The sequence below is a fragment of the Nannospalax galili genome, unplaced genomic scaffold (genome assembly GCF_000622305.1).
Source record: "Nannospalax galili isolate Female #2095 unplaced genomic scaffold, S.galili_v1.0 scaffold771, whole genome shotgun sequence".
Lineage (NCBI taxonomy): Eukaryota > Metazoa > Chordata > Mammalia > Rodentia > Spalacidae > Nannospalax > Nannospalax galili.
Genome location: NW_008329156.1, coordinates 290,993 through 312,700, shown reverse-complemented (window position 1 = coordinate 312,700; position 21,708 = coordinate 290,993). Strand labels below are relative to the sequence as shown.

The 21,708-nt window shown below is 44.9% G+C and overlaps 1 protein-coding gene across 1 annotated transcript in view; it reads right to left on the bottom strand.

Moving 5' to 3' along the window:
* The window catches only part of Trpm8 (transient receptor potential cation channel subfamily M member 8), a 117,957-nt gene that overhangs the window by 3,668 nt on the left and 92,581 nt on the right, over positions 1-21,708 (bottom strand). Inside the window, exons 22-25 of the mRNA XM_008834505.2 lie at positions 14,360-14,550; positions 7,189-7,288; positions 6,042-6,075; positions 1,957-2,049 (exon numbers count right to left, since the gene is read on the bottom strand). Of these exons, the coding sequence (XP_008832727.1) occupies positions 1,999-2,049; positions 6,042-6,075; positions 7,189-7,288; positions 14,360-14,550 (376 nt within the window). The 3' untranslated portion in view covers positions 1,957-1,998. The remainder of the gene's footprint in view (positions 1-1,956; positions 2,050-6,041; positions 6,076-7,188; positions 7,289-14,359; positions 14,551-21,708) is intronic.

Here is a 21,708-nt window from a genome sequence, read left to right as displayed (position 1 = left end):
TGTTGTCTTTCTTTTGCATACATGTGTACACATGCCAGTGCACAGACTGTACACACACACACACACCAGCACCCAGTGCACACACCACACACACACACACACACACTGCGCATATACACCAGCACACACAAAGTGAAGTCACATCCTTCCAAGTCATTTCTGCTCACTGGTTCATTAAGTCTCAGTATCAATAACAAAGGTCAAAGCCGGTCAAAGGCCAGGGGGCCAGGAAGGAGGCCCATCTGCTCACTCACTGCACTCACACTCAAACACTTGAAAGAGAAGGGCAGACAGAGTCCGAGCTTCCCAAGGCAGATGTACCGGTCTGCACTGGAACCTTATTCTGATTATTACAATTCTTTAGCCACATTTAGACTTTAAATCATTTGCACTGTTTTGTCTGTCCCTGTTTTTCTGTCTGCTCATGAATAAAGAAAAACTGCAAGTATCTCAAAGTTCAAGCTACAGTTTATTATAAGTGGTACTCAGCTTTCCGACTTACACGGCATCCGGTGTAAGCTTCCATACAGAGGGTACGTAGATAAGATCTGTGACTGTCAGAACTCAAGGAACAGATGAGTATCAGAAACACTGAAATGGGCCTGATGCACTAAGGTTTTCCTGCAGCATGACCACTCCATGGAGGAAACTTCTACAGTTCAAGTACCTACTACACACATGAGGGACCAGAGGAAGGACTCAGAGGTTAGTACAAGAGGCCATCAGTGTGAGGAGTCAGGAGGGATCAGCACGAGACGTCAATGTGAGGGGTCAGTGTGAGGGACCAGTGTGAGAGGTCAGTGCAAGGAGCCAGAACATCACAGCCCTGATCCCTCAGCACATCACAGCGCTGACCCCTCAGCACATCAGAGTGCAGGCCCCTCAGCACACCACAGCTCTGACCCCTCAGCACATCACAGCCCTGACCCCTCAGCACATCGCAGCCCTGACCCCTCAGCACATCACAGTGCTGACCCCTCAGCACATCAGAGCACTGACCCCTCAGCACATCAGAGCGCTGACCCCTCAGCACATCACAGCGCTGACCCCTCAGCACATCAGAGCACTGACCCCTCAGCACACCACAGCACTGACCCCTCAGCACATCAGAGCGCTGACCCCTCAGCACATCACAGCACTGACCCCTCAGCACATCACAGCGCTGACCCCTCAGCACATCAAGCCCTGACCCCTCAGCACACTTGGTCAGTACTAATGGAAGGAAAAAGAAGGCAGTTCTTCATCACATTTCCACTCCTTAGAATTACTTCTAGCCCCACGAAACACCCATTATTGGCCCCCACTATCCCCCATCTCCTGCCCCATCCCTCCCCCCATCCCCTACTGCCCTTTCCTAACAACATTTTTAACAGTGGTCTCAGGATTGGACAGGTTCTGGGAAACATAATCAAAGCAAATGGCAAGATCCTGGAGCAAAGGAAGGTTTTGCCAGTTGATTGAATGACATTTGATTTTGCAATGAGCTAACAGCCCTCAATGCCTTACTAGCACTTTTTTGGTTAGTAAAGAGGTGATCAGCACATACTTGCTTATCCACAGCAACCTACACAATAAGACATCACGTGGATAAGGTACATTTTAGGCATGTTTCTGCAAAAATATCTGTGATCGAGTATTAGGGATGAAAAAAAATAGCAAGTTTTAGAGCAGTGTGACCTTGTTTCCGTTTACGTGGAAATGTCTGTAAGGCAGGCAGCACTTTGCAAAGCCCACAAGCTAAATGCACTGCGGACACCAGCAGGGAGGAAACGAGAGGAAGGACACCACCCTTCAGCCTTAGAGTCTGAACTATTTGATTTGGGGAGACACAATGCATTACTGTCAACCCCTCTAGCACATGAAAATAAACTAAATGAGAAAGCTGTCGTGATTTTAAAATCATCTTAAAATGCAGAAATCTTCTGAGCAAAGAAAACAAATCCTCAGACAACTCACCTTGTTATAGCTGCATTTTTCCCCTCGAGTGTTCATGTCGCTCTATTTGACTTTAGTAGCAATCTCTTTCAGAAGACTCTTGAGATCATTAAGCTTAGAAAGGGGGAAAGTAGAACTCATCTTAAGACAAGTTTTCCAATGTTCCATTTTTAAGTGATTGCTCTAAGCCTTTTTTCATGAAACAGGCAAGCACAGTAAACAGCAAATATGGCACATGGAGGGCAGGCAGAGCGAGTGGCAGGAGATTATCAGACTGTTTATTGCTACTAGGGTTAGCAGCTAGGAAACAAATTAAAATCAGCTGTACTAAAATGCAAGTCACAAGTCTTTACCTAGACAAAGCAGGTTACAGTGAGAGCAGACGGCAGACATACAAATGCAAATGTATGCAGATATATGCAATACTACATTATAAAATCATAAGCCATTAATACAGTTTTGCTTTAAAATGTAATATGAATAAAAAGTATAGCTATTAATATGATATGGACAGTCTCCCCCAAATATACAAACAAACAGTAAACCCCAAAATATACCTTTCATAAACAGTATACAAAATTATTTTAGATATGTGCATGTTCCAAAGACTTATTACACAAGATTCACAGCCTCGTTTTAAACTACATGCCACCTTGGTATAGTTTATAAAAGTTCATGGGTGGATTCTGATTTCTGTAGAATAGTTTCCAGTTTGCTGTATGACTTAATCAAGGGAAAAAAGAATCTGTTGAAGTTGGGCTTATTTCTAGTAATAAACTCTTCCTTTAACTTAAAACAGGAAAAAGAAACCATGGGGCTAGTAGCTGCTGAAATGAACATGGCATAGTAAGACCCCCTACTTAGGGTAAGACCCCCTACTTAGGGTAAGACCCCCTACTTAGGGCCCTCGGATTAGCTGTAACTTTCTTTGCTGATATAATGAGATGGAGAATGTTTTCATTTCCTCGAGGGGATTTTGTTAATCAACGAGAACAGTTCGGAAAGAGGACACAGAGGGGACTAGAAAGGGAAGGAGAGAAGTCTGTGAGGAGAGGAGGCAGCAACGCAGCTTGTAGGATGCGGGAGGCGCTGTGCAAAGTGGCTGGGGTTTCCCACAGTCTGCCCCAAAGCTGCGCAAACCAACAAAATGCGTGGCGTAGGTGGCTTCTGATGGGAACCAGGAAGGGACAAGCTCCACGGCCAGGTGGATACAAAGGGGACAGACAGTGAGCACTTCTCCGAGGTCTCCAGAGACCCATGATTTACATGAGTGGAGACAGCTTTCAGCTACAATTTTCATTCTCTGTGACACCCTAGGTCATCACTTCCATGACCCCCCCTGGTTCAGACTCTCCACCCCATTAATGGTGCAGCCACACTTCTCCTGACTCAAGGCCCTCACAGCTGTTCCCTTCCACTGCAGATGCAAGCAGTCTGCTCTACACATCCAGATGCTGCACTGAAAATTGCTACTGCTGTGTGCTTCTAAACCAGTTAGCTTGAAAACACCCCTGTGCCCAAACCATGTAATGCAAGGTTCATTCATAAAATTCAGAGGCCACGTCTCTTTTCACAGATTTAGCCCAATGCCTGGCACACAACAGGTGTTCAGGAAAAATTGTGTGCTCTGTGACCTATGTGTAGAAACAGCGGGCACTATATTTAATATAAATATGCAATGCAGAAAAGTGAATATATTTGTAGGTTTTACTATTTATTGCTAGTAATGAAGCTTCTACTAAGTGTATCTAATATGAACATCCAATCTTAGAATCCCATTTCCTGTTGTTCTTTCATGCATCTCTTAGCATCCTTCAAGTCTCACATCCTTAAAAATATCCCACACTTCACTGTTTCTTCCCTGATTTTCATAACACACATCCAACATGATCACTGATGTACAGATTCTCAACTGTAATGAGACAGGAGTCTCTGGCCCCTCAGCGAATGCCAGAATCGGTAACGTTGGGACCAGAGATGCTACAATGACATGCATAACCGGAGCTGAATGTGGTGGCGCGTGCCTGCAGTCCCAGCATTAAGGAATCTGAGGAGGATTGCAAGAGAGAGACAGACAGACAGAGACACGAACAGAGAGAGTCAAAAACAGAGAAACAGAGAAAGATGATAATGCATCTCCAAAGATGGTTGCCCCTGTTCGTTCTTCCTCTTCAAACCTCCCTACCTACCCCCACCTCCTTGTGCACACGGACCACTTCCACATCAAGAGCATGAAACTACTCTTCTTGAGCCTGGGCTGACTGCCACATCATTGAGTCTTGGCTGACTTGTGCCTCTGGGGACCTATTGGTAGAAGACACCTTGTGCCCATTCCAGGTCTCACTCAACCGCACTGGAAGCTTCTAAGAAGGAGCTCTCCCCCAAACCACCATGTCATGGAAAGCCTACCCACATGGACCAGCCCTAAACAATGGGATTCCATTTAGGTCAGCAAGGCTATCCAGAAGAACATTGCAGGGTCAGATTCTGAACTGACCAGCTGACCCAGCTCCCAAGACCACAGGGAACAGTAGAATTATCCCACCAGCATTCCTGAGTTCCTGACCCACAACATCATGAACAAGATGTCCATGAAGCATTTGTAGCACAGCAGGAGTCCACCAATGATAGACTAAAACATACATCCACCAACACATAGTGCACCATTATGCCAAGTAGACAATGCCAACGTAAAGAGCAGGCAGCTCCACAGCCAAGAACAGTGGAACTCGAAGGAGAGAAGAGCTTCTCTAGAGGGAACAGGAACACCCTCAGCACCAAGCACTGCCCACCACTCTAATCATAAACCTCAAGGAAGACAAAGTGAGGTCCATGAAGACATAGCTTCAGTGCTTTAAACTTGGCAAGTTGCACAGAAATAAATAAGAATATGAATGAATAAGTTCTCCTGTTAGAGCCCTGCAAGGGGCACCTTTTGTTTATCAATCATTCAGTCAATAAATATTTATAGAGAATCTACTATGGATATGTTCCTGAGGACTGACGATTCTGATAAAGCAGAGGGATGTTGTCCAAATGTCACAGTCCAACACTGAGGGGATTTCATGAGCATCACCATGCAAGGTTCCAAGATGTCCTTCTCATCCCCAAATCACCACGATAAAACACCAGGAACCACCGCCTCACAGTCTACCAGGGATCTAGAATTTATGGATCAGCTGTCAAAAGGTTGATCCTTGTTTCCAGTTCCTGTACTCGCCTGGCACATGTTTGTGCTCAGACTTTCTCTGCGCCTTCCATACTGTGAATATCAAATCAGAATGTCATCAAAACCTGACACAGACGCTCACAAGCTCCAAAACAGCTCTTCTGAGCCTCACAGGTGTTCCCTGCAATTGCAAACATCTTTACAGCAGAGAGCATAAGAATGGGGCCTGAGGTTAGACAGAGGTAGAAAAGATTTTAGAAACACTCTGAGTTTCATCTCCTGTTGCCGTGATAAAATACCCCTGACAAAACGCAATTTAGGGGAGAAAGGGTTGATTTCTGCTCCAAGTTCCAGGTAACAGTGTCTCAAAGCTGGAAAGTCACAGTGGTGGGAGCTTGAGGGAGCTAGTCGGAGCACATCCACAACCAGAGACAAAGAATGCGTGCATGTCTACACTCAGCCCACTTTCTCCACTTTTACACCCTCCAGGACCCAAACCCAGGGAACAGTGTCACCCACAGTGGGCCGGGTCTTCCCACATCAATTGATGTCATCAAGACAATCCCTCATAGACATGCCCACAGACCCACCTGATCCAGATGATCCCTCACCGAGAATCTCTTCCTAGGTGATTCTAGATCACGTCAAGTTGACAACTAAAACTAACCACCAAGGAGACCACAGAAGTGTCACTTTCGAAGTGTTCCCCATGAGGTTTGGGAGCTTAAGAAGTAATTCCACTCCAGCCCCCTGCTGGAAGGTAATCATAAAGGTAAATCATAAAGACAACTGAAGAAAGATCAGAATCATGTCTAGTCTGTTTTTAACAATGAATCTTTTTGTTTTGTTTTGTTTTCTGACCAGATATACCAGCCTCTAGCTGAAAGCTTAAAGATACTAAATATAAAATAAATCATTCCCATACTCTGAGCCATACCTTTGTATCCAGTTGTCTAAATCGATGCCTCATTCTGTAAGGAAATTGGAAAAGGAAATGAGTGAGAGGAAATCTGAGGGCTTCTGGCTCTGTTTTCATCTATCCATGGGCGAATACAGATTCTACATTGTCTTCATTTTCAAATGAGTTAAGGATCAACTGCACTGACCGTTCTGATTTTCTTCCGCCTGCCCAAACAAAGTAGAATCCCTTTCTCACCCCAATTACAAAGTCAGCAAATAAATGCTATGTCTGCTCATAGAGGTGGAAAACGGTGACTTATAAGATTGTCCTTCCTCCACACCCAGGAGCCCAGAGTCTAGAATCTACACAGTCCCAAGAAAAAGCATCCTAAGCTTCCTTCAGTGCCACGTGGTCCTAACAAAGGATTAGCTGTGCTCATATTTACCCATACTGTTTAGAGCACATTTTGAGGTATGTTCTGAGCTCCCAGGAAGAGTGGCAGCTGTCAGTGAGGAATGCCAGCCTTCCCAACAGGAAGAAGAGGCTTCCACAGATTCTGTAATGCACAACTAGTATACTGCCTATGGACTTAGCTCCCTATTTCTACAAGAAGTTTAAAGACACTTTGTGAATGACACAGGCATTAATAAATTGCCCATGCAATTTAAATATGATGGTCAAGACTTTCCAAGGACAGCTTGTCACAGGCCGCCTTCAAATCTCTGTATTTCAGTACCACAGAGAAACATGCAGTGGCCCCATACAACTGTCCATGGCCTCTGAGTCATCCTGGAACCCATTTCTACAGCTGTGGCTCTGGTTACCTGTCCCATGGTTCATAAGATCTGTCCTTTCTACACCCAAGATCTCAGAGTCTAGAACACAGCATATGCGTGCTATCCCAAGAGAAAGAGCCCTGCTCACCTCTTCCACTGCGGTCTCCAACCACCCCTTAGCCCCCATGCCCTTAAAGGACCATCTGGAGAACTGGGGTGTGATTTCTCCCCTGTGAAGATGTCAAACAATGTCAGTCGTCTTCAACTGCCCATGTGATACCTTTGAGGCACTATGTCTATCCACTGAAAATAGGCCTTGTTGAGTATGCTCAAGCAAGCGGCCTCTGTTCTGCCAGCTTACATATACAAAGAGTGTCTTGCCACACACAACTGAGTGACTGACATACTCCTCTGAGTTGTCGTTGGCTTTCGTGTTGATCTTGACAAGGTAATTTTCCTTCATGACACCCTCCCACGCCAAAGTCTCGTTGTCCTCGGTTCTGGAACCTTGAATAATGAGAAAAGGAAAACAGTCACATTATTTCCTTGGCTTCCTGAGTCAACACCTGCCAGGCATTTTCAGAGACTTGGAACTAGGAGAATCACATTTGTCCTATGCCAGCTGATCTAACATTACTTGCTAGCGACAGGACTAGAGCGATGGAACATTAATGGATTTCTCTGTAACAATGAGGAAACCGAGCTGCCTGCCTGAACTAAAATTGCAATCTTTATTCTAAATAGAGATCAATTCAAACTTTGTGTGTTTTGCGACTTAGCCAAATCATCCCACTAATGATGTGGGCTCTCACATTTGATATGTGTTCCTTTGCCATTCTGATGGCATGAAAATGCTAAACCATTCAGGTGGAAAATACTAATTGTTTTTTCAACTCTCAACCTAAAGCCAGGATAAGGTCTTTGGAGGAGAGAAGCTGATGATGTCATTGTTGTTTTCCTTGAACAGGCTGTCTGGCGAGAATCTCAAATTCTTTTTTAAAAAAATATTTATGAGGCTGGAGAGATGGCTCAGCGATTGGGAGCACTGACTGCTCTTGCAGAGGACCCGTGTTTGATTCCCAGCACCCACATGGCAGCTATAAACCATCCTTAACTCCAGTCCTAGGGGAATCTGAAGCCCTCTTCTGATCTCCGTGACAAAGCACGACACAGCTACACTCACTTACATGCAGGCAATACACTCATACACATAAAATTAAAAAAATAAATAAATAAAAAGATGGCTCAGCAGTTATGAGCACTGGCTGCTCTTGCAGAGGACCTGGGTTTGGCTCCCAGCACCCATATGGTGGCTAACAACTGTTTGTAATTCCAGTTCCAGGGGATCTGACGCCCTCTTCTGACCTCTGTGGGCATGGCACAACATGGGTCTCACATACATGCAGGCAATATACTCATACACATAAAATAAAAATAATAAATAAAATGTTTTGAAAAATTTATTTATTAATTTATTTTTGTGTATGAGTGTTATACCTGCATGTGTGTAAGTGCACCCATGTCATGTATGTGTGTAAATGGACCCATGTCATGCATGTGTGTAAGTGCACCCATGTCGTGCAGTGCCCAGAGGACAGAAGGGAACGTCAGATACCCTGGAACTGGAGCTATGGGCGGTTGTCAGCTGCCATGTGGGTGCTGGGATCCGAAATTGGGTTGTCTGTAAGAACAGCCAGTGCTCTTAACCACTGAGTTATCTCTCCATCCCCCTCAGAGAAAATTCCTACCCTCTAGAGCTTCCCGGTCCTCTAAGCAAGGGCATGCTGTAAAAACTGGCCAAAGATGTGCCCAAGAGGCTCGTGGTTCAATTTCTTATGGTGTCTGAGTCTTTCAGATAAAGGCCAAACAAAAGAATAGATCATCATCATCATCATCATCATCATCATCGGGTCAGCTACATTTGTGGTGTCAATGTAACAGGCAGCAAACATCAGGAATTTGTAGGGACAGAAAAGCACAGATGTTGGTGCAGGCAGCCACTTGGAACAGATTTAGACAATTTTGACCCTTAATTTACCATTTAAAAGTATCCATTTTCAAGAGTTTGCAAACTCTAATACCTTCCTAGATTTAAAAAGAATTAATTGGGGACCAAAGGTAGAAGTAACATGCCAGTGGCTGGATTTCAGTAAATTCCATCCAGCAAATACATCTTTATTTTCAAATGGTGGTTATTATTTTACAAAACAGAAATTCCTAGCTAATTTTTTTCAAGTGCATTTTGTAGTTGTTTCCAATGTCTTTCCTTCGACCTAAAACACATGTAAAAGTCCAAGCAGAGCACTAAGAACTCAACACAAAAAAGGAGTGACAGTCCTGGATGCCAGCAGTTAGAACGAGAGTGACAAACATCCAAGGAAAATGGCTGCCTCTGTGACGATCAGAGCAAGGCCAAGTGAAATGACAACAGCATCTTCACTGACTCTACTGGAAAACTAGCAGACTAAAATAACGGCCATATTTGTCTTGGTAGAAACATGGGAAGCAGTTGTTACACCTCCAGGTGATGGAGGTGAGGAGGCTGCAGGGGCACAAGATATTTAAAGCTGTGATATTCTTTACGGAGATTTTTCTCTTTTGTAAAAACGATTCATGTAGTCAAAAATGAACCCATATAATTTTTATCATGACATCATATGCTACTAAGAGTCAAACCAGGGGCTGGACAGAGAGATGACTCAGTGTTTGAAAGTCCATCCTGCTCTTACAAAGGACCTGAGCTCGGTTCAAAGCACCCATGTCAGGTAGCTCACAACTGTCTGTACCTCCAGCTCCAGGGGACCTGATGCCCTCTTCTGTTGTCCTCAGGCGCTATGCTCAGACACTGCACCCATGTGTACACCACCCCCACATATATATAATTAAATTTTTAATTAATCTTTCTTTTTAAAAAAAAGGTGCTGGAGAGATGGCTCAGTGGTTAAAAGCACCAGCTGCTCTTGCAAAGGATCTGGGTTTGGGTCCCAGCACCCACATGGCGGCTAACAACCACCCCTAACTCCAGTTCCAGGGGAATCCAACACCCTCTTCTGACCTCCGTGGGCAGTGCACGGCACAAGTGCACTTAACATACATGCAGCCAATACATGCATACGCATGAAATTAAAATAACAAATAAATAAATAAATGAAAGAAAGAAAAAGAATCAAACCAAACAACATGTTTAACAATAAGGAATTGGTTAAATTAATTATGGTACATCCATACACTTGAATATTTCATAGTTCAAAATTTTTAGAATGTACATTTTTAAAAATTCATGGATACTGACCATGTTTACAGTGTATTATCAAATAAACGAACAATTAAACTATGGCTGCATATGCATAGTGCAATCCAATCAATACACATTTACATAAAAGTTAATGCTAGCAGTTGATAACACATCTCTGGATGGTGGTCACATGTGCCCTTGATCCGTAATTGTACTTTTCTGTGTCTTTCATGAAGTGTTCTGTAATGACTACGGATTGCCTGGCAAATCATAAAAAAAAAAAAAAAGTTTTCTAAAAATGCAATGAGCAGGTAGCACACTTTTTCTGACATGAAGATCTTGCCAAACAAGTACCAAGACGAATGTTTGAACTCCGCTTTCCTGAGCATTGCTTGAAAAATCTTGAATTCTTCCTTCAAAGAAGGGCAATTTCAGCATTAAACCCATGACTTTCTCATTTGGAGGCAGATGCAAAGTGCATTTAGGGAATGGATGGGTAGCTAGGGTCCAGGTGGAGGCACAAGGCCATGGCTTTCGGAACAAGCCCTCTCCACAAGGCTGCAAGTGGGCAGACCATGGTGACTGAGCAGGCTGGGGAGTCTCCTATGAGCAAAGCAGGCTCTGGCTTCCTCTCCATCACCACTGTCAGCACTGGGGAAAAGGTGTCTGTCCTTCTGTGAACTCTCTTTCACTCTGTTTCTTTGTCTCTCCCTCAGAGTAAGAACTGTTTGGAGTGTGTGCATATTAGCAGGTCAAACTGCTTCTCCAACTGTGCTGAGAGCATCTCTCCCAGGGTCTCCCTGGGAGACAGGTCCAAGCAAATACTAGGCATTTCTGACCCACCTGTTTTCTTCCTGGAGCTGAAACTCCTTCCCATTTCCTGGCTAAATGGGTGGATCTGTTTCCATTTTTATCATCTTATCGTGCTTAATCATTAAATCAGTTGGAGAGATACAATGCGTGTTTGTCCTGCCTTCCGAACCCCAGCTTGCAGCTGGAATGCTCTGTTGCTGTCTTTGTACTCTGAGTTTCCTGATTCTACTGATCCCAGGCTGTATACATCAGGTCCTGAGAGATGGGCCTTTGTTCCCTGGAGCCCCCAGCCCACCATGCCAACGTGAATGACAATATGACGGGCAGTCCTCCACTTCACTGAGTATTCATTTTATTTCCAGCAGCACCATTATTACTTTGCTTTTTTCTTTATGATTATTCAGTCTTCCTTTGTACCCATTCAGGAAAAAGAAATGTGTGCACCTTCCTAAGGCATTTATTGGACCCCTCGGTCTTCTCCCAGATCCTGTAGACACTTAATCCATGATGTGATCTCAAAATAGAACCAAAGATAGACCTGTGCGTGTGGCTAAGTGCCTCTGGTATTTGGATGTGGTCTTTGAGTACACTCAGATTCCAGACCCGAGCTTCCATTTCCTGTCCCTAATGTAAAGCCCTTCTCCTTTAGTGAGTGATGCCTCACTTGGTCTTCGAAGGCAAGCAATAGGGAAGAGACAACTACTTACCCAAATTGTCAAAACACTTTCTTCAAGAAAGACAATGACATACATGTAACAGTTAATGACATCCCCAGAGTGACATTTAGTGTCTTAATATAAAGATGTTAAACAGTCAAATAGGAAGAGTCTTCCTCCTGTGCATGCATTAAAATCTGGTGGTACATTTACAGTCTGAATGCCAGGCTGTCGGTCAAAGCTCTAGGGATTACACCAGAGATCAGACTTAAGAGTATTTTTGCCTCCAGTTTTATCTAAAGAACCTGCAAAAATGATGGCTCTTGGCATGTAAAATTGGTTGTAATTACCACCAATGATCGTGTCCAGGTTAATCAAAGATCATGTCCAAGTTAATCAATGATCACGTCCAGGCTAATGAAACTCCTATTTTCCTTTTGGACCATCAAAACATTTGGAATTCTATTAAAGAGACAGGAGTGATCCATCCAACATGAAGCCTGAATCCAGTGGCGGTTCATGTCCCTTTAATCAGATACCAAGGGGTCCAGAGCACTACACACCACACGCGAGCGGTTGTTAAAGGACACAACACCTGGAAACAGCAGGAAGACGGAGTGAACAGGGCGGACCGTCCAGCCAGTCGTGGCAAAGCAGTGCGGCGAAACCAGTCCATCCGCTGCCCCTCAGGCACAGACTTCCCACTTTCCAGACTGTCACAGATCCCACTCTTTCTTTGTGGTGTGTGTGTGTGTGTGTGCGTGTGGTATATGCACATGGGTGTGTGCCCACGTGTTTCCACATGTGTGTGCACGCATGGAGAGATCAGAGGACAACCTCAGATGTCACTCCTCAGCTGCCATTGATCTACCTTTCTTAGTTGGGACAGGGTCTTTTGCTGGTCTGGAGCTCATGCAGACTAAGATGGCCGACCACGGGGCCCCAGGGACCCGCTTCTCTCTGCCTCCCCAGCAATGGGATTATAAGCACCATGCTTGGCTTTTGCAAAGTGGATTGTGGGGATCAAACTCAGGTCCTCATACTTGTACGGCCTGTACATTACTAAATGAGCTGTCTCCCCAGCCCTAGCTCCAACGTCTCCTTCCTGACAGGGACATTTCTTTCTCCGTAGTGCTGCGGGGGAGGGTGCGTTTTAAACGCCTCCCCCAGTGACAGCTGCTCTTCCCCCAGCCCTCAAGATGGGCACCGGGATTTGAGGAGCACAGTTTCCAAGGGCTGAGAGGCTCTCCCACACGGCTCTGGCATTTCTCCCACTATCCATGCAGAGGAAAGTAAGTCCAATCACGAAAGAGGTGCTGGGTCACGTGCCGCAGGTCATGGCACCATTACTTGCCACTGGCATTCAGGACACACCAGGGCGTGGCAGCATCAATAAGAAAGGAAGGCAACTGCCCTGTGCACCTGGATCACAGGAAACACACCACTAGAACACTTCAGGAATCCAAAAGGCCTCACCACCCATGATAAGCTAAATGGTGTACAAATGCAGATATACTGCAAAGAATTTCCAGGGAAGAACTGTTTCAGAAAGGACCTCCAGGTTACCCCGCATCGTGATGTTCCCCCATGTTCAGACAGCAAGGCACTCAAATACCACCGCAGTCATGGTTCAAGGAAGCCAGGAGCAGCTCTCACCAGTCAACCTAGGCATCTATGTGAATGTGAAATTAAGAGGCTTGGCAGCTTCTGGGGACCCAGAAGACAGAAGTACCAGCTGCGTGCTGGAGGCAACAGGCTGCAAGCAAACCTGCCCTGGAGAACAGTGCTATGAGCTGCAGCCAGCAAAACGACAGGGGCAGGAGGTCACTTCCTACCACAGTGGTTCCTAAATGCCAGGCACGGGGTCCTTGGGTTTGGTGTTAGCCCTGCTGGGTTTCTGTCTGCCGTGGGCTGCTGCTTTCTCTCTATAGCCTTAGCCTTATCTTCCAGAATAGGAATGTTCGCCCGTACCTACCCCATCATTGTACCTTGGGAGTGTGCAACTTTCTCTCTGATCCTTACAGATGCTCATACCTGAGTTTCCTGGAGTCTTAGATGACACTTTGAGCTCAAATGTTTTAACAATACTGGAGTAGTTAAGGCTTCAGGGACTCTAAGGATGAAGTCAATGTGTCTTACATTGTGAGGCAGACATGAACCTTTGGGGACCAGAGGTAGAATGCCATGGGTTGGATGAGCCCTCCCAAACGTCTCTGTGTTAAAGGGTTGGTCACCAAGGTGGTATTGTCAGAAGGTGGTACTACCTCTGAGAAGCAGGGCCTAGCATGCCCTTAAAGGGGATTATGAGACACATCTGAGCCTCTCCCTGCTTCCAGGCTCATGATTAGCTGTCACACTCTCTGCCACTGCCATCCGGTATCTTCACCAGCTAAAGCAAAGGAGTCACTCAGTCTTGAACTGCACCTTCCAGCACTGTGAGCTAAGTGAACCTTTGGTTTTTACAAGTTAAATTTCTGAGGCATTTTAATATAGTGACAGAAAACTGACTAATAAAAGCAACCAGAAAAGTCCTGTACTCAGTTGAAAAGTTGACCCAGTTGAAATTCAGACTGAAGACCCCAAGAGAATAAACTTCACAGAAACAATGGGAAAAAGCCCTCGAAGTTATGGTTTCCCACCACCCATGAATTCTGTTAGTACCACACACTAGTTCATTATTAGTTTATCCCAGTTCTCCCCCCAAATGAGGCTATCCATCAGCTCTGCAAGCCTTTCCCACCCCACGCCTCCTGAGGCCTGATCTTTAGAGCCATGAGGATGCAAACAGTGAACCAGCTGTGGCAATGTGGACCACACATCCTTCCCTGAAGAGCCCCGGCTCAGAACCCAAGCACCCACGGGGCAGCCACTCACAGCAGGCTGAGGATTCCGTGTTTTTCTCCTTGCAGCAACACTTGAAGCACTTCTTCACCACCATGTAGAAGTAGGCAAAGACCACGAAGGGGAAGGGGATGTTGAGACGGTTGCAGTATTCCTGTACCAGGAAGTAGCGTTGGAACTTCCAGACCTGGTCGTTGTTCTCCTGCACGGTGCCCACCGTGTAGCTAGGAGAGAGAAGCCACGTCTTACTGTCACTTGGTTGCCTAGCATGATGACACTGTTGTGACGCCATTCCAGTGGGAGCTTAGGTCCAGGCAGGACAGAAGAGTCCATTTGGCACCAAGGCTGGGTGACTGGGGGCCAGCTATCCTCAATTCCTGTTAGCTTCAAAGTGTAGTTTTGCCTATGCACACACAAGTGCATGTTCTCTCTCTCTCTCTCTCTCTCTCTCTCTCTCTCTCAGCTCTAAAATGATCTTGATCTCCAAATCTTCTAATCACTCTCTTTCCTCATTTCTGTTGTCGCACTGATTACAGAGAAGCCCAAGATGTCAACTCTCTAGGAATATTTTATCCCCTCTTTCAGGTTCAACTGATACAGTCTGAAGATGGTTTGTTAGTATTTATCAAGAGCCTTATATAAAAAGCCAAAATGGCTGCCTTAAGGAGGTCTGTACTTCATAGCTAGGAAGGACCGAGGAACAAGTTTCCATAGGAAAGGAGGAGGGCTGTCACCAAGGACAGAAATACAGAATTCTATTTGGAAAGACCCTGGTCAAAGAAAGACAGGATGAAGCTTTCCCTATGGTGCATCAACACAGGCAGACCAGAATTTCTGAGAGCCATGAGCAGGGAAGGGGAGGGGAGGGGAGGGGAGGAAGGAGAGGAGTGGAGAGTAAAAGACTTCCTATAACATTCTTATATGTCAAGGAAAAATATTAAGACTCAAACTTATCTTTGTAACACAGTCTTGCTTTGTAAATCACAACTCCTACAAAAAATAGACCTGTCAGTGACAATGCCCGTTTCTAGCACCACATCTTGGTACTCTTGCCCATCTGCTTTCCAAGCATCATGTAAGAAGTATGAGTTCCTTCTATAAATTATAAAAATGTTGATTTTGTGTTCCATAACCAACTCATTATAGTAAGAATTTCCAACTTACAAAAATACCAAAACCATAAAACATAAAACACATTCTGTATACAAAGTACACCTTTTTTTAAAATTTAATTTAATTTTAGGGTGTATGAGTGTTTTACCTGTGTGTATATAAGTGCATTTGTGTTGTGCAATGCCTGAGAAGGCCAGAAGATGGTATCAGATCCCTGTGAAATTACAGTTATGGATGGTCATTAGTGGCCATATGGGTACAAGGAACAGAACCTGGGTCCAGCCAGTGCTCTTAATTGCTAAGCCGTCTCTCTAGCCACTCTGTTTTTGAGGCAAGATACCTTGTAGTCCAGGCACCTCAAACTCGCTATGTAGCTGAGCATGACCTTGCACTCTGAACCTCCTGCCTCTACCTTCCAGAACTGGGGAGGTGACATGAGGTGTTGGGGGGGGTCAAACCCAGGGCTCCATGCAGATTAGGCCAGCACTCTGCCAACTGAGCTGCATTCCCAGCCCCTACACAATGCTGCTGTATTTATGTTGATTAATTTACTATACAAATAACTTTGCAAGTCCTGTTACCATCTACAATGAGCAGATTGAGAAACCAAGGTACAGAAAGAGCAAATTAAATGAAGTGACGAAGCCAGGATTTGATTAAGCAATCCAGCCCTGGGTCCGCTCCACCTCCATAGAGCAAAACACGATATTTTAATAATTCTGCTTCATTTATGCTGTATTTCAAAGATGTTTGATTGGGTTACTTAGCATTTTGGGGAACTACAAAGCATTTGACAATTTGGACCTGTGCTCTTTGAACACAATAAGGTCTCTAAACTTAAGAACCCCATGCTTACTGAACACCTTCACGCATAAGCTCCTGTAAGCCATGTCCAGCGGCTGCCTGACTGACCCTTGCATCTTCCTTTCGTCATAGTTTTTAGATGCAGAACAGACAGGATTGTGCTGCATCATCACATGGAAAAGGGATCTATCTAGTGGGGTTTTTTTGCCCCACTGTAGGTCAGGTTGCTGGGAGACTAATGCCCAGACTGGCAAATTATCATCTTCCCTGGTCCCTGGAGGGTTTTGCTATCTACAAAGGGCACGGCATGCATCTGCTGCTGCAGTGGCTCCGATCAGTGGATGCATCCCAGATTAGTGACACTCAGGCTGAGAACCTGCCAGAAATCACAGCTTGCTACTTCACACCAGAACACCAATCACTGCCCAAATTATTAACCCTAAAAGCAGCTTACGGTTTATTTGTAGCTGGTCCAACTGGACACTGACTGATAGAAGCTCAAAAACAGCAACAGGGGCTGGAGAGATGCCTCAGCGGTTAAAGGACTGACTGCTCTTACAGAGGACCCAGGTTCAATTCCCAGCACTCACATGGTAGCTGACAACCAGCTATAACTCCAGTTCCAGGGGATCTGATGCCCTCTTCTGACCTCCACAGGCTTTGCACGACATGGGTGCACCTACCTTCATGCAAGTAATACACTCACACATATAAAATAAAAATAATAAAATATTTTCTTAAAAATTATCAACAACAACAAAAAGCAATTGCATCCACTTTAATGCATCAAATTTTGTTTTAGGATGTCTTATCCAAAAGAAACTGCTAGGTCCTGATTGAGGGGGGGACGCATTTGCAATGCTTACAGCAAGGGAAGGTGCCTCCCAGGAATCCCTCCCTCCTGTGAGCTCAGAGAGAAACTGCAGGTGAAGGCCCACATGGGAAAACATTTAAAGCCTGGGTCTTCTGCTTCTGAACGACCAGCAGCTGAGATGGCTCAGTGGTTAAGAGCACTTGCTGATCTTTCAGAGGCCCCAGGTTTGGTTCCCAGCACCCACATGATAGCTCACAACTATGTATAACACCAGTTCCAGGAGATCTGATGCCCTCTTTTGGCCTCTTCAGGCACTGTATGTATATCATGCACATACAAGCAGGCATACACACGTATGCATAAATGAAAAGAATGAATGAATGAATGACTCAGGGAAGCAGAGAAGTTGAAATCAAGGTCAAGGGCATCTGGCTGAATGCTCCTTTGCAACAGGCCTGCAATCAGAGGCTCATAGGCCAGGGCCTGCCAGCACAACTTTGGCTTTGTGTCCTTCCCCATTTGAAAGACTTTGCATATCACTGCCTCATTTCTTTAGAACAACCCAACCCCAAGGACCTTCCCGTGGAAACAACAATTTCCTGTGCACCTCATGGGCTTGGTGGATCCCACAGCAGCATTCTTGACATATAGTAAAAATCCGTATCTATATCTTGTGGGGCTTGAGGGAGCTACTGAGCACTGGACACCAATATCCAAAAGCAGAAGTCCACATTCCCTTCACAATAGAAGTTTTCCAGATTGTTCTTTATCTCTCAAATCAGCTACAGATTCAGTCAAATAGATGCAGGGTTTCTCCAGGGGGAGGCTGATTATTGAGCATGACATTAAGCAGCTTTACTAAGATAATTTTTGTAGTGTGTGTGTGTGTGTGTGCGTGTGTGTGTGTGTGTGTGTGCACGTGTGCCAGAGATGAACCGCAGGTGCTGTTCCTTGGGCACTGTCCACCTTTTCTTTTGTTGACACAGGTTTTCTCACTGCCCTGGAACTCACCAAGCAGGTTATGCTGTCTGGCAGGGAGCCCCTGGAAGCCACCTGTCACCCCTCTCCAGGCCTGGGATTGCAAGTATTTTGCTGTACCTTTCTCTTTTGTGAAGATTCTGGGGACCGAACTCGGGCCCACATCCTTGCACAGCGAATGTTTCACTAACTGAGCTATCTTCCCAGTTCTCTATAGCAATTATTTCCAACTTCTGCAGAGAAGGGACAGGACTCTGCTAGGAAAGTCCTTCTGAGACTGGTATACACAAACCCCGCTCCGTGACACAAGCATCAGAGTGGGTTGGGGTTGGTCTCACACATCAACTCAATGTCTTCCTGGCAATCAAAGGGATCTGCATCTTCCTGGAGAAACCCTGCAACCTGCCTTTCCAGACCACATCTCTGATGACATCTTGTACTTACAGTCCTGTCCCTGTGTCCCAGCTGGCTGGAGGTGGGCAGTGACAGGGGAGGTCATCTCATGGGACAGCTGAGAACCAGCAGGAGAGGAAGGCGGAGGAAGCAGGAGCCCCGCAGAGGGAGAAACTCGCTGAGCTCGGAGACGGTCCTAACCACCAACAGATGTTTAGAATTCAGATAGCCTTGTGCACAGATGAAATCCAGAAGTACATTAAAGGAGCAACATGCTGTGACCACGGGACAGAAGGGTGACGACATATGAAGAACATGTCTATAATTCATTGCTCATGTGATATACCATAATTCCAGATCAAAGGGGAAATATGATTTCAATAGGTTCGGGAAAGTCTTCTGGCAATGTTCAACATCCTTTTCTGATTAGAAAAAGAGAGACAGAGAAGGAAGGGACTTAATAAAGACTAGGGGGGATCTTCCACAAAGTGATTAAAGAAAAAAGGAGACGGTTCCCCAGAGGAGACTTGTTCCAAAATAAATGAACAAAACTTTAAAAGCTTTCCTGCATATCAAAAAGTGGTCATTGAAAAGAAAAAAAAAACAGAAAAAAAATCTCATTCGTAATCATGAGTGGCTAGAAATAACAAAAGTCCTGCCAGACCTATTTGGGGGGAAAAAAACATAGAAGTTTATTGACAGCTATAGCTACTGAAGGCACAGAGAACAGACCACTGTTTCTGAATATTATGAACCCAAGTTCTTCTGAATCATTCCACAGAGTTAACATCACCACAACAAGAGTCACAAGATATTTTTTAAGAAGAAAAATGAAAGGCTTCATACGATGAGCCCTGAACTCCTCCACACAGTGAAATACACGCAGAAAGCCAGGAAGGTTTTGGGTAAGAAAATGAAGACCTTGTACAACAGATGTTAAATGATTTTTTTTTAAATCTCCAATAATGAAAGCCATTTGGTAGTAAAAACCAAAATAGAAAGTGTGATCAAATCAGAATGCATAGTCTGCAAAAGTTTTTTTTTTTAATTATAAAGGAAAGTGAATGGTAAAACAACAGCAGGTTTTAGAATAAATTAAAATCCAAAGAAACTTCTCACCTGGACTTCTGCCTGGTGAGTACCCCCTCCCAGGCATGCCAGCAACATCTAGCCAGCACTGCCCCAGGCCTGGGGTGACTCTATGTCTACCAAGCACGGGTGCTAAAACATTTGACGCATTCTCATTCTCCTTCACCTGTGGCATCCATTTTTTGAAATAACCAGAGGAGGGGGCTGGAGGAATGGCTCCGTGGTCTAGAATGCTTGCTGCTCTTGCAGAGGATCGGGGTTCGGTTCCCAGCACCCACATCAGGCAGCTCATAACTACCTATAACTCTAACTTCGAGAGATCCAACACTCTCTTCTGGCCTCCGTTGGGTACCTGCACTCACATGTACATATCCACACACAGACACACATAGATATGCACATAATTAAAAAAATAAAATATTTAAAAATAACCAGAGGATCCCAAATCTTCCAACATAGGAATGTCTACGGAGACAGAGATGCTAATTTCTGTTTGGTCATTGCACCTTGCACACATATGTCAAAACATTACACCAGGCACCACAAACACTCATACGTGTTATGTGTCAATTCATAACCAGAATAAGACATCCTTTATTAAACCTTTCAGAATGTCACTATGGAAAAATGGCAACAATAATTGTACTGTTTTCTAAATGAAGTGATTTTAGAAGGATAAGAAAGAGTGTAAGTGACCCTGAAATAGGTCAGAGGTCGGAGAGGGTGGCATTGGCAAACCAAAAGAAAATAAGTGTAATTACCATGACCTGCGGGGGTCGGGGGGGCAAGCACAAAACCAACAGCAGCCAACGGGGGGGTGGGTGGGAACGGGACACCAGCAACTTCATTTCACTGATTTTGAATGAACAAGTCACTGTAATGTTTGACGCTGGGACCTGAGTGATGTAACTGAGACAGAGTAGACCGCACTGAAGGCCAGGACCTGCACCTTCGGGAAACATCTATGCTCTTCAGCATGTCATAGATTCCAACCCATCCCTGCCCCTTGCCCCTGCCTCCCAGAACAATTGGTCGCCTGTGCTTCTTGGCTCCCACCGTTGTTCTGGGCTCCAGGTCCACGAGGCTGCCGTGAATGTCACTGGCCTGTGATGCCTGCTGTGGCGCCTGGCTGCCGTCAGCCTTCTGTCAGGAGGGAAACCCTCCTCTGAAAACAGCTTCTTCATGCTAAGGATAGTTTTGGTTTTGTGTGTATGTGTTTGTGCATGTGTGTGCATGTGTATATGTATTTGTGTGTGTTTGTATTTGTGTGTATGTGTTTGTGTATGCTTATGTGTTTGTGTGGGCTCATATATTTGTGCTCATGTATTTGTGTGTATTTGTGTATATGTGTTTGTGTGTATATTTGTGTTTGTGCATGTGTGTATATCTAAATGCTTGTATGTGTGTGCATGTATATGTCTACATGAATGTGTATGTCTGTGTGTGTATTATTCTGTTCGTATGCATATATGTTTGGGTACATAACTGTGTTTAGGCATATGTGTGCATGTGTAGATGTGTATGTGTATATGTGTTTGTATGTGTGTATGTATGTATGTTTGTGAATATATCTGTGTTTGCATATATGTGTGTATATCTAAATGTGTATGTGTGCATGTGTACATGTGTATGTCTCTGTGTATGTGTGTGTCTACATGTGTATTATTATGTTTGTATGCATATATGTTTGGGTACATACCTGTGTTTATGCACATGTGTGCATGTGTATATATGTTTGTGTGTATGTGCACATGTATGTTACTGGGGATTGAAGTCAGGACCTAGCACACCCTAGGCAGGTGCTCTGCTACTAGACAATGTCCCCAGCCACCTTCTTACAGTTTTTTATTTAGAAACAGGGTCTTTCAAAGTTGCCTAGGCAGGACTTGAACTTGCAATTCTCCTTCCTCAGCCTCCCGAGTAGGTGAGATGACAGGCCTCTACCGCCAGGCCTCAGGCTGATTAGCTATCATTGTGTAATACTATTACGTTATGCTGCACTATAGTAACATTTAGACGCTGTCTCTTACATTGACAGCAAGAACTGGACCTCCCCGACCTCTGAGTATGAAGCCCTCACAGGAGGGACCCCTGACTATGAATCCTCACAGGAGGGACCCCTGACTATGAAGTCCTCACAGGAGGGACCCCTGACTATGAAGTCCTCACAGGAGGGACCCCTGACTATGAA